Raw genomic sequence first — 13,688 nt, 5'->3', positions numbered from 1 at the left:
CTCAAAGCAGCAGCTCTGGGCACACCCAGGGCTGCGTGACAGCACCGCACGATCAGACGCGGCTTTGGCACGTACCCTGAGCTCTAGTGTGCACCTTCCAGCAGCGGTAGCTGCTAACTATTGTGGCACGCTTCGCGTGCTGGCGATACAGGCAGCTGCGCCAGTCATCTATTACACCCGCATAACCATTTCCCGGCTCTAGTCACGTTGTTCAGAAAACCAAAGAACAAGGAGGTAGCAAGTGAGCTGGGACAAAGACCGAGGCACTCACGTTCTCTGGAGGCTGCTGGTCATCGCCCGGGGGAGTCTCAGGTCGACCGTCTCCGTTAGTTTTGCGGTTTTCCTTACTTGCTGCAGCTGCTCCAGGGCTCTTCTTCTGCTGATACTCCTTCAGCTGTGAAAAATAATAATAATCTGAAATCCAAACAGAACATGCCTTCTGTGAGAATGATGTCAACCCCCCAGCCCCAGCTCCACTGGGTAAAAAGACCAAGTGTAAGGACAAGAGAAACGCTCTTCAATGAGTTTGTCGCCCGGGGGGCAAGAAAAATAAAAATCAAAACACGTCCAAAAAAAAGGCTAAAGTAAGATCTAATGTGATGCGTTTACGACAAGAGGCTCAGAGCTGCAAACGGTCAACTTTTGTACACAGCTAAGAGTTGCTGGGAAACGACTTGACACTCCATCCTGCAACTAAAAGGAGATGAAAAGAAGTATCTTGGGGTGGGGTTTTTTTAGGGTTCTAACTAAGAGCATTGAGGAAAAACGAGTAAAGGGCAATGAAATCTGAATGTTAAGTGAAACATCAGCACCTGACAGTAAGATCTCCCACTCTGTGAAAGACTTTGAGAAGGAAAATTGCAGTCCTTACAGACAAATGCCATGTTAATACAAGCAGCGTAGTCACTGTGAACTAAGGGGAGAAGCAACCTACAACTCATTTTTCAATCACACCCACTTCACCCCGGAAAAGCTAGTCGGATAAGCCGTTCGCTTGAATTCGGCGAGGTCTTCCGAGCCGAATCGTTTGTGCTCCAGCAGGGTGAAGCCCCCAGGCAAGCGAGCCCCAGGCAGTTCGGTCAACCGCCCGCTTCCCCAGCCCGCAGCCCGCCCTCCGGCCCCCCGCCGGGCCGGGCCGGGCCGGGCCGCGCCGCGCCTCGGCCTCCAGGTGGGGAAAGAAGGATCCGTTATTGGCAGAATTCCAAAATGGAAGCCCGAACCGCTCCAGGACACTTTCCCCTCCCCAGGACTTTCACATACGCCGCCGACGCCGCGGCCGGGGAAATAAGTAACATGAGACCAAAAACCCCCAAAAAAGGGTGTGGGGGAGGCCAGGGGGAGGGAAAACCGCCAAACCGAACCCGGCGGACCCACGGCACCGCCGGCCCGGCCCGCCCCGGCCCCCGCCGCCCCTCACCTTCTCCCTGCCCGCCGCCAGCCCGCTCCGCCTGCTGCCGTCCGCCACGGCCGCCCCGCGCCTGCGCCGCCTTGGCTTCGCCCACCACCGGCGGCAGCAGCCAGGGCCCGCCCAGCCTGCGCTGCCGTCCTGGAGGCCCGGCCCATCGCCGTGCCGCGACGTGCCCGGCCCATCGCCGGGCCCCGCCTCATGGCCGGGCTCCACCGGCTCCGGCACGGCGCCGGGCTGCGGCTCGTGGCCGGGCTCCACCGCCTCGGGCTCGCGGCCGGGCTCCATCGCCTCGAGGTTGCCGGGCCCGGTAGCTCTGCTTTTACTGCAGGGACTGGAGGAGCCGGTGCCACCTTGCAGTGCCTGCTCCCCGTGTTGAGAGCCCGCACCGCCCGCTGCTCGGGTGACAGCCGGCACTGCCCGCTGCTCGGGTGACACCTGACTGGCCCGTCGTGCCCCACCCAAACCTCACCTGCAGCTTCACAGGAGACAGTTTGTTCCCCAGCGCTGACGGCACAGTGGGCCCTGTCGCTGGGAAACTCCACTTCCCAGCGTGCCCCGCGGCGCGCCCGCGCCTGCCGCTCCCGGCCGGCCCCGCGCGCACCCGGCCGGCCCGGCGGGCGGCGGCAGCCCTGGCCGAGCGGGTCCCGCCGAGCGCGGGTCGCAGCGCGCCCGCCCCGCCGCGGCCCGGGCCCGGGCGGTAGGAGCCGGGTCCCCGCGTTACAGATTTGCTAACGGTTAGATTTAACTAACCTTATTTGATTTTATAAAATCATTTCCACAGAACTATAGAGGAATAAGAAATATATTTCAGTGGAACTAGCAGTTGCACAACAAAAGCTGCTATGGAATCCTCCGTACAGCCCTGTACCAAGGCCAAGGACTGAGAGCAACCGAATGAAACAACTCGTAGCTACCTGCCAAGAAATCGTGAACTTTAATAATAGCGGTATAAAGAAATGGTATGGAATGGGGACAATCAGTTACGGGTAAATATATTTACGCAAAGAATGTCGGTCTAGTAATCAGGTCATGGAACCATAGTTTGAAAGAAATGATTAATGAAAGAGCTAGCGAAAGAAGGAGTCCGTTTCTCTAACTTTCTCTGACAAGGGGCCTGTTTATAAGTTATCTAGAGGGAGCGAGTAAAAGAAACAAGCCGAAGGACCAGATGGTCGACAGGGACATCCATTAGCTCGGGCCGATGAGAACACTGCAGACTTGCAAGACCATCACATACCAGGCAAAAGGTGAAAAGTACCCCGTGAGGAAGACCTACGGCCTTCCTCCCAGAGACCACTGCCCACGTCCCGCAGACCCCTGCCCACAATTCTTGGAAGGATTTGCGCAGGCGCGAAGGACTGAGAAGCTGATTAACATACGAAGCGAGAGTCTGTTAATGATTTTGGGGAAATAGTATGTTCATGCATGAATACTTACTGCAGATGCATGACTCAGTCCTGGATGAGGTGTACGGTGTCGAAGCTCGGTGTGCGTTGATCGGGAGAGGACTCACTCACGCACCCGGCCGTCCATAAAGAAGTGTCTGCTTCTCTCCCTCACATCGGTGTCGGGAAGTTTTTCATTCCGAGATTTCGGTACCCCCCGCTGCCCCGCCCCCGCCGCGGGCCGTGCCTGCGCTGAGGCGGCGCGGCCCGGCCCCTGACGCGGCGCCCCCCTGCTCTGCCAGGGCCTCCGGTGGCGGCCGGCGGAGCGGCGCGGCCGGCTGCAGGTCCGCGGTGAGGCCCTGCGCGGGCTGGGGGGAGCGGGCCCTGCTCCAGGGCTGCCCCGGCCGCCGTCTATGGCCCGGCACGGCAGGGCCCGGCACGGCTCGGCACGGCTCGGCAGGGCCCGGCACGGCACGGCACGGCACGGCACGGCAGTGCCCGGCCCGGCCCGGCACGGCACGGCACGGCACGGCAGTGCCCGGCCCGGCCCGGCCCGGCACGGCACGGCACGGCCCGGCACGGGCCGGGGTGTGTTTTCTTGGGGGGGAGCTGCCGGCCTCGCCCCCCGGCGCTGCCTCGTCCTGGCAGCGCCTCTGAACACCGAAATTGTGGGGGTTACGGTCTTATTGTCACCTGACGCTGTAAATCTACAAAACGCCGTAGAATATGATGGGGGGCGGGGCAACGTTACAGAAACCCATCAGTCTTTTACCTGAGCTTCCCCCCTCCCTGCCCAGGAGACACGGTGTTTTTTCCTTTCCTTTTTTTCCTCCTCTTTTCTCCATTTCTGATTAGCGCCCCCCAGCACCGCAGCATCTTCCCCTGGGCTGAGGTAGCGTGAAATGTCTCCTGTGCTCTACAGATGCCCCGTCCCGCGTCCTGCCAGCCTAACGGAACGAGCCAAGAAGCCCTGCAGTATGAAATCGAAGAGCTGAAACAGAAAGACCTTGCTCTAGACCAGGAAACTGCACAATTATTGTCCGAGTACGTCCTTGGCGAGCTCAGTGGCCGCTGTGATGCCTCAATTATTTTTGTTTCAAAAAAACCCAGCGGTCTAGGGCTTAGAGCTAAAAGCCGTCCTCTTACGCCACCGTTTTTATCGTGGCGCTGTGCAACGTTGATTACAGCGTTGTCTTGATTTATGGGACCCGTTAAGAGAGAACTCTTTCCACTTTATTTGGTAAAGCAAACCCAGGTTTTACTAGGAGCTCGGATAGGAGGATTTTAACTTTACCCCAGGTGTTGCTGAGGCAATTACCTGTAAACTGGGAATGAACGGTTTTAACCGTCGTGATGCTATGACACATCATGCTACCAGAAGGCCTTGCTCATGTGAGAATTAAAATGGAGATTGTGGCTTGTATGACCTGCCCGGTTTAGCCCCGGATGAAACGGTTTCCTTGTTTCTTCCATCCTGATCAAGGGTTTATTTATTTCCTGTCTGAAGCAAGTGGGTTAAACGTTTGTGTTCAAGAAGCAGAGGTGTTTCCCAGGCAAGCGAAGGGCCTGGAAAGAGACGGGTGCCGCTTACAAGGTAGCGCAACTGCTTTAACTGTGGTTTCTTATGACCTACTGTGGCAGCTGCTTATTAGCAGCTCTTTTGAGGTAAAGTTGCTGCTTGGTTTTTAAAGAGAGGGTATCTCTGTGGGTTATTTGTTGCAAAGGAGTGTTATTTTCTAAGGTCACGTGTAGTACAGAGAATGGAAACGGCAGAGCAACAAAGGCTGTTCCCAAAGCTTTTTTGCTTTACCACCACGCATTTTTTTTTTCACTAGCTACAGATTAGAGATACAGATACAAAGTGAATTCACCACAGCCTATTCCTGTTTCTACTTGATTCTGAGAATTCAGGTGGGTTGGGGTTTTTTTGTAAGTCGATGTGGCAAAAAAAAACCCCACTCAAAATGAGGGTCTACTCATTTGTAGCTTTCGTGTTTATGACTTGCAGCAACTGTACTTGCTGCCTTCGGATTCTGCTTTAGATAGTGCCAGGCTTGAGCGTCTCAAATCTCCTTGCTGTGCTGGGTCAGTAGGGGCAACACTCGCTGCGCGGCATTTTTGACCTTTTCTGCTTTTATTGCTACAGAGGCTACAGCCTGGAGGAATTGGAGCAGCACATTTCTCTGCTCGCTCCATGAGTACAATGATATTAAAGATGCTGGACAGATGCTGCTGGGCAAACGGGGTAAGGAAGGGGAAAACTGTTGATGAACAACTCAGTCAATGTTTTCGTGTAGGCAGAGAGAGAGAAGGTACTACGCCACGAAGGCAGAGCTTGTTTTAAAGATTCTTGAATTCTAGGGCTTTCATTGCCCAGCCACTTGTGCAGGCACAAACACTTCTGTCGTTATTTTCGCAGGATGTGTTTAGAACCGAACATGCGAAAGAATTGTCATTTACTGCTGTTTTAGTCTGTGTTATGTACTGCCAAAATTTGTTCAGTCTTACCAATTTTTGTCAGTTTTGCTCTTCATATACTTTAAAAGAGTGTTGAGACAAGCAGAGAGCACAGCTGCAAAACCTTAGGTTGGTTCCTTAGCTATGGGAGGTTCTGTGAGATAGTTAGGGGCTACTGGGAGGAAAACACAACTTTTCTGACTCGTCTGATACTTCTGTAATGAAAATAGCGGTCTTTCTTTTCCAGCTGTTATCTGAGGGGTTACTACAAAGCAGCTCTACCCTGAATACATCCGATCTGGAGCTTAGCTCCAGTTCTGGAGCTTAGGTTCCAGTATTGAACCTGAAGATTGCCCCGCCCTGCAAAGCTGACACTTACTGGGCCGTGACGGTTTGGTGTGGTATTGGTTCAGAACTGACAGAAGGTGGCCTCAGACGCGTGTGTGTGGAATTGCAACAGCGCGTGCATGAACAGCCTTATTTCCGAGCAGCTTTACAACGTGAAAGCTGTTGAATCTGTCAGCTGTGTCCTGCTTGTGGGAAAGGGATGTAGGACTTTGGATAATTTTGTCTCCTGTCTGATGGGACAGTATTTTATTTTTTTTTCCGTTTGTTGGAAAGGCCGTAATTCAGGTTGATGTGAAGACTCTTCCCGTGGAGACCTTGCTTCTCTCCAGCATCCAGGGGCTGTTTGGTTACTGAATAATAGAGGAAGCGAGGGCATGCAAACGTGCAATGTCATAGCTGCTTTGAAAGAAAAGAAAAAACCCTCGGAAGCAGCAAGGGAAGAAGGCTGAATTTGTGGTGGCTTGGGGGTTGGTTTTGTTTTATGATCACCTCTGGGTGAGTCTGGGTATTCTGCATTTTTGTACTTAACTGCTCTGGTATCTAGAGGTTCTGTATCATTTCTGTGGTAAATGGCAAAATGTGAAGTTGTATTGAACTGTCCTGTCTGAATAAAGCAGCTGTCACATTTCTCAGTAATCCACTTATTTAAGAGCCTATAAACCAGTGCGTGAACCTGGGAGCAAATTCTTAACCTCTGTTCTGAGACAACTGTAACATCTATTACTCAGATGTTTTCTGAGGACTCTTAATGGTGACGGTGTGGCAGCGCTACCCAGTAATGGGTAGGTGCCGAATTACCTTTACTGCTACAGAGGCTACAGCCTGGAGGAATTGGAGCGGCACATTTTGTTTTTGCGGCTAAAAAAGGAACAGTCAAAAGTAAGGAAGAAGCGAGTGGTGCGGCAGAGCGGTAATAAGGGGAGCAGCAGCGATGATGAAAATGATATCGGCAGACGCGTTACAGAGGGCTGGAGGAGAGTGCACTTGGAAAGTATGAAAGAGGGAGCGCACGCGTTTCCCGTGATATTACAAGATAGGCACCCGGGCCAATATCAGGCATTTCACTGGGAAATGATTAAGGAACTACGGAAAACTGTCACGCGAAATGCACTATATTCTCCTTTTACACAAACTTGGTTAGAGAATGTGATGATGGGTCCGCAGCTAGTGACTCTGCTAGAATGGATCCGTGACAAAGTGCTGGACTTTCCACCTGATGGCACTTTGCAAATTCCTGCCTGGCAAGCGGTCGGCAGGCGATTGTATGATGCTGCCGTGGAGGGGGACTCCGTGGCAGGAATGTGTTTAGCGCCTTGGTGGCAAATTCTGACTCCTCTTCCGCCAAGTGTGGGCTGATTCTACTAACGGCGCTAAACCAGGGGAGGCTGTAAATCCCGCCGACAGCGCGGCTCTTCTCAACACACCGTCAGCGATGGCGACTCCGTCCACACCTCCTGTGCCGCCAAAGCTCCTGTCACTGATTGCAGCGACCCTCACAGCACAGGACCGAGCGCGGGAACAGGACAACTCGGACAATGATTCCATTGACACTGATAAACCTTTTGACCCAGGTCCTATAGACCCGGAAGAGGAGCTAGACCTTTTTCCTCCTCCCCCTGATGCACTGGCTGTATGTTCGGGGAGGGTGAAAGGGGGTCTGAGGGATCGGTGGCAGCAATGCAAGCGGGAAGCGCTTAAGCGAGGGCATTTGGGAGCCGCCATGGCACGTTCAGTATTTTGTCAGCCAAATCAACCTGCAGAGTGGCAGCCTGTGCAATACGAGGCTGTTAAAGGGTTAAGCAAAGCCGTGCGGGAAGGGGGGATTCATAGTCCTTTTGCTGTGTCCCTTCTTGAAGTGATGGCAGAGCCTTATCCACTCACACCACGTGATTATTGGAAGTCATTGCTTTGTGTGGTACGAACTCCGACGCAGTGCATGATGTGGTTATCTGATTTTTGCGAGCTATGTGTAGTGGCCTCGATTGAAAAGCTTAATCGGGGAATTGCTGTGAACTGTGAGCCGCTGGCTGGAGAAAATAATTGTGCCGTCCGATCCTGTGACTCAGGCAAGGTATCCCAGGGACGGCTATTTGCAGATGGAGGAGATGGCTATGAAGGCAGTCCGGGCAGGGGGATACGGGAGTCTGGGCGAGCCTCTAGTGCGTCCTTCGCCACAGTCTTGCAGGCTCCTAGAGAGTCATAGACTAACTTTATTGATCGGCTTCAGAATATTTTGCAACAACAAGTCGAGCAGGAGGAAGCTCAAGGGTTGCTTTTAAAACAACTAGCTGTGATAATGCCAATGAGAATTGCAAACGGGCATCGCAGCCCCTGCACAGTCGCAACCCCAACATGTGTCAAATGGTTATAACCCAGAACTCACAGCAGACTGTAACTCTCAGGTTGAGTTCTGGAATGCAGCGTAACACATTTTTGCTTCTCTAATCTCTTCTGTAAGAACAGTGCACGCTCTTCACGTGCTTCGTAAATAAGGCTGCTAGCTTGCTAAAGAAAGTAATACTACAATACTATTTCTTTCTTTTTTTTCCCTGGCTTACTATTATTAACAGGTGTCGATTCTGTCCGTCGTATGTTGCTACAGAACCGAGTTGCTATTGATCTTTATTATTAGTGCAGGGACAAGGGTGTGAAGACTTTGATAGGATGTGTTACGTCAGTCTGAGTGACCGCTCTGAATCAATCCACAAAAGCATACAAAACTTAAACCAAAGACCTGCAGCAGAGCCAGGGGTGGGAGGCCTTTGGTCTCTTCTCACGGCTGGGAAACTTTGGGCCGTGGATCAAAAGTAGTCCAGGATTTATTATAATCGCCTTAACCCCCGTATTGATGTTTGCCTTCTGTCTCCCACGCCTTTTTGTCCTGTACTCAGCGTTTAGCTGATTGTGACATAAATCAGGTCACGGGCACCCAGCTACACACAACCTTTGCCTTGTCGCAATTCACAAGCAAAAAAGAGGAGGATAGAGAATGTCTGAAGAGATATACAGGAGAGGAAAATGGGGAATGGCTGACCTAACAAGAGATGAGAGAACAGCTAGGTATTGTGAAAGAAAGGAGGAAAGACGAACACGGTTATCTAGTGACAAATAGGTGTCTGCACGCGTGTAGCAGTACATAGCTATGTAACTGCGTGAATGAGCTCTGCCCTGAGCCTGGTGGTACGTGCAGCTGCGGTTTGTGTCCGGGCTCAGAGATGTCGATACGGGCTTCTCTGTTACGGTCAAGTGTCTCTGGTTGCATTAAAAGAAAAAAAAAAGGTGACTTTAATAAGACTGCAACCTAATCGAATTCCAAGAAACGTGAGATAAGATGAACTTCTGAATTTTGTTCATAAGTTGTAATGGAGTGCTACCTATATATGAATGCTAGAACATAACTCTGTTTCAGTGTGACCAGAATTTAGCATGCAACTGCATCAGCATATTGACAGAATACCTTTTGAGTTATTTCTTTTTTTTCATAACCTCTAAACTGGGAACAGCTCAAGGTGAAAAGAGACTGTTCAAATCCTCAGCTGTTGCCTCAGAAGGAATAACGTGTTCTTTGTGTACAGGTGAATTTAACACAGCTGACAATTTGTTTTGGGTTAGAAGTCAAGTATCCGTCACACCTTCATCCCCACCACCACAACCTTTAAGGTCGGTGGGAAAAGCATTCTGTACTCCGTTGCAGCGGTGAAGCTTCAGTTGAGCTGCAGTAGTTTGCGTACTTAACTGCAACCCCTTTGGTGAAAATGAAGTTGTCGTACAAGTTAGACTTTAACTCGAGTAACATACCATTTGATACCTTGTAAGCGAGAAAGATTGTGTCCTGACAGCATGCTCTTTCCCACACTTGTGCCTAGAGTGATACTTGAAATCAGTTTGCGTGTTAAGTTTAAACCTAATCACACAGATATCTCAAAGTCCACAAAGATACATCACTGCTTAGGGTATTCTTGCAGTATAGCAGGTGCAAAACCCCTTCCAAAGTAACGATCTAGTGAAGTGTTTTCTTTCAGGAACACCATTTTCTCACTTCTCATAGGTTATACACCATACAACACAATATCTCTCCCTCAAGTCTCTTGTGGCTAAACTGCATTCTGCAAATTTGTGTTAGAAATAGATGCTTGCATTTTCACCTGGTGAAGTTCCCTAAGCTAAAGGATTGTGACCTAGGCATTGCTACGAAGCTCAAAGATCGTGACAACAGCGATGGAGAAGAGTGATTTAACATGTAGTTGATTTATGGTTCATACAGGACTATATCACACTACAAAACCGGTATGAATTCAGAGTTGTGGATGTACTGCATGTTCAGGTAATAGTTTATCTACATTTTTTTTTTTTTTAAAAAGGTGCCTAAGCTATAAATACCGTATACTACTATCTTTCCCTATTTTTGCAAGCATTTTTTTATTTCCCTGTTTGTGTATAGTTTTATCTATCTATCTCTATGTAAACAACCAACACAAAGCAACCAGAACATTTTGAGAAACTTTTATAGTTAACTTCTGCATTTAATTCCAGTAACAATCTAGAGGTGTCCATTCAGCTGTTTGTTTAGTTCCAAGTCTTCACTCTATGCTTTCAGGTTCTTTGAAAAGCAGCAGTAACAGTTGAGCGGTTATTTAAAGTAAAACTTTGCTCTACACAATTTCCACTTCCATGCCTTAGAATGGAGGCACAGCGGAACACTCGCCCAAGGGCAAGATTTCAAGAGCTTTTAAGTAGGTTTTATCTTTTCACGTTAGCATAGAAAATGTTCCTTAACAGCTTATATATAGAATTTACAAGTTAAACACAATTTCTCATGCTCACTTATTTGATTAGAAGTTCCTGAAAAATATTTTCATAAAACTTCCATAGCTTATTGCACGTTCTTATAAATAACCATAAACCTGTATGTTGACCTCTGCATGAAATGCACCGATAACAAGTTTAACATTTTGTGAACCCGACTGAAATGTACAAACGTACACATAAAATAAGGCCAAAATTGGTAATTAAGTAGTGAGAAAGAAAACAAAAGTAAAAGGGATGACAACTGTAGGACAAGGCCTCAAGGACAAGAGTCCAAGTACTGATAGCCTGATGAATAGAGACTTGTTAGAACTTGTAGGGCACAAGCCCTGGGAACAAAGGAACAAGGTAACTGCGGACCCCTGAGCCGTTACAGTTGAGGAGGCAACCAGACGGACAGAGAAACAAGTAGCCAGATAAGGGAACGGATAGCGCCGATATGTAACGTTGTTAATCAAGAAAGCTGCGTAGAAAGAAACTCCCTAACTTTGGAATAGAAACTGTTGCTATGGCAAGGTAAACTAATAAGTTCCTATTGTTCTAACGGTGTGCCTTAAATACCAACCAATCAGTGTTTTTTACGCTTAAGATTTAACCAATCAGTGTGTAATATGTAGAAGGTAGAAACGTCTATAATTGTAAGAAAATCACTAATAAATGGACAACTTGCTTGCATCAAGCTGCGTCCCGTCTCTTCATTCGCCGCAGACAACTCCATAACATGGTAAAGCAACCTTTTACAAAATAAAAACCAACAAAGAAACAAAACCAAAAACCACAAACAGGGGTGAATTGTAGAGAACAGAGACAGTGGGTTGTTTTGACATTGATAATGTGCAGCTGAGAACCTGCAGCAAAGAGTCAAATAACTTTGAGGGAGCACGAGAAGAAACCAGCATGAGACACAAAGAAAGGAGGGATGTGATCTCACCTGTGGAAGGCAAGTGACCAGCAGAGAGTAGCCTGTCGCAGCACTCTCCAAAGGAGCCAGCTGCAACCAGGTCTTTTACCATCACACTCTCCAGGGCAGTCCCTCTGCTGCCTTCTAGTCTCGCCTCATCCAGGGCACGCTCACCCTCTCTGCTTCTTCCTCGGCTGCCCAACTGCTTCACAGAACCAGCCACAGCTGCACCTTGTCTACACCAGCCAACCCACCGCCCCTGAAGCCAGCCCACAGCTGTCTGTTATCAATGCTCATTAACCCAGCTTCGTTCCTCTGCAGTAGCCTATAGTGCACAGCGCTAAGGAATGTGTTGTATGAACCTTCCGGGCCGTTCCGCGTCGATTCACAGTCAGTTACAAAAATTGAAGGACATGTCACAGGGCTTACGGCATGAACTTTTGGGAGATGGGTTGCGGAATCTTTTCAAGTCTCGGGGAACCACCAGACGGTTGCAGGAGTTTACAACACGCGGAGGAATATTGTTATTGCTAATTGTAGTTATACTGACCATTATTCCCTGTATGCTGAACTGTACAAGACCCATGATTCAAAAGTAGTTTAACCTCTAATGTTGTTTCTGCTCAAAATAAAGACGGGGGAAGTGTAGAGAGCTTTATGGCCAGTGCTGGAGGCCACGATGCCTGTGAAGGGCCTTGAAGGCTAAAGAAGAGAGAAAGTACGATAAGGTTGGCTGAACGCCCGGAAGGAAGACGGGATATGAAGCAAGGCCAGGGCGGATGCGCGATGCCACATCTCGGCGGCTGGCTGAGAACATGAAACCCACAGAGATAAGAAAGAAGAGAGAAAAAAAGGCAAGAAGTTCAGTGCATTTGCAGCTTAGTAATTAACCAATTATATGTAGCCAAGACGTGTGTGAACAGTATTGATTAACCAATGATAATTTAGTATGGGGCGTGTGAACAGCAAACGAGGATATTATAAGCGTGGGTTCTGGACTAATAAAAGGTCTTCTGGTTGAACTCGGGAGTCCACGTCATCGTCTCCTCAGGCAATGTGCTCCTCCTCCTCGTCTGCCATTGCATGGACCTGCAAGGCCACACCATAAAAGTTAAAACAACGTTCATGGTGCATTCACTCCTGCCTGTGTTTGTCTAGAGCAGCTGTGACGCTGCCCCTGGTGTTACCTGCTCAGAGAACTGCTGCACCTACTGCTGCCACATTCTCCGCACCTCCTTCCGTTTCTCTGCATACTGATGTCTTTCTGCCTGGAGCCGGGGAACTGACCCTGAGAGCTGTTCAAAACAAAACAAAACACAAAGAAAATCATATTGGCTAAATACATTTGGCAGTGACTGCTTCAGGGATAAAGCCTGAAGAAACCAGTGTTAACGCAAAGCTCAGGCTGCATTCTTCTGCCACACAAGTTTCTTTACAGACATGAAGATCTGGATGTCATTTCGTACAAGTCCTGAGCAACCCGGGTTTCCAGGCCTGCCCTTCTCCTCCAGTGCCACCTGCAACTGCTGCTTTGCATCCAGACTCCCTGCCTGATTTGACAACTGCCAAGAAAAATCAAAAAGTCATGGCAAAATGTTAACACGCCACTTCTGCATAGCCTTTCCCCTGATAGCAACCTGCCACATGATCCATGTTGCAACCTTAAAGTGCTCCAACTCACGGTGATGTTCAATTAAAAAAAAAAAAAAAAAAAAAAAAAAAAGAGGAGGGGGGAAGGAGATTAAAATCAAAAAGCTTAGATTTTAGCCCTGTAAAACAGGCTGAGCTAGACAGCTCCTCCCTACCAATTTTGTATTTACTATCTGTTAGATTAAAACCTATTTTCTTAATCTAAAAATCTGGCTCAGAAACTTTGTGCATTTCCAGAGTCTGTATTACACAGCCAGATCAGATGGTATAAAAGCTTGTGATTTTAAAAGTTGTCAAACACGTCAGGAATTTAAAGCCAATGTCTGGAGCATGTCAGTTGGCACACAGTACTTTTCCCAGAAGAGGAGCAGCTGCCTTTATTTCAAGGGTAACTTAAGCCACTGACTGGGGAGGAAAAAAAAAACCAAACCCAAAAATAAACAAAAGAGCAGTTTCTTCCCTCACAGGCTCAGGTTCACACCGGCTTGCTCTCTGAACTGCTAACAGCTGGCTTCCTGAAGTCCCTTCCTAACTGGCTGCTTCTCTTAACTTTCCCCAGCTGACCTTCAAGTTACCATTGTCCAATTCACCTTCTGCAAGGGTGGGTACAAACACCACCCCTATTCAACTGGCTTCTCAGTGAGACCACGAGACAGCTGCGTAACCAAAATGCCAAACAGATACAAAGCAGGAAAAGTCTTCGTATTGTCACGCGCTGTATGTTCAGTCACCC

At 49.0% G+C, this 13,688-nt stretch overlaps 2 protein-coding genes and 1 long non-coding RNA gene across 3 annotated transcripts in view; 1 reads left to right on the top strand and 2 right to left on the bottom strand.

The window, feature by feature from the left end:
* Window positions 1–13,036, top strand: part of LOC308069089 — a 47,772-nt gene extending 34,736 nt beyond the window's left edge. The window contains exon 2 of the long non-coding RNA XR_013930285.1: window positions 10,655–13,036. This is a non-coding gene — a long non-coding RNA (uncharacterized lncRNA). The remainder of the gene's footprint in view (window positions 1–10,654) is intronic.
* LOC308069075 (golgin subfamily A member 2-like) overlaps window positions 1–13,688 on the bottom strand; it is a 161,117-nt gene that overhangs the window by 145,330 nt on the left and 2,099 nt on the right. The window lies entirely within an intron of this gene.
* The window catches only part of LOC308069076 (golgin subfamily A member 2-like), a 37,386-nt gene continuing 29,540 nt past the window's right edge, over window positions 5,843–13,688 (bottom strand). Inside the window, exon 3 of the mRNA XM_080400822.1 lies at window positions 5,843–12,867. Within this exon, the coding sequence (XP_080256948.1) occupies window positions 12,706–12,867 (162 nt within the window). The 3' untranslated portion in view covers window positions 5,843–12,705. The remainder of the gene's footprint in view (window positions 12,868–13,688) is intronic.

Source organism: Falco punctatus (genome assembly GCF_963210335.1).
Source record: "Falco punctatus genome assembly, chromosome: 9".
NCBI classification, from domain to species: domain Eukaryota; kingdom Metazoa; phylum Chordata; class Aves; order Falconiformes; family Falconidae; genus Falco; species Falco punctatus.
The sequence above is the reverse complement of the archived record's forward strand: the minus strand, read 5'-3'. Positions and strand labels throughout refer to the sequence as shown.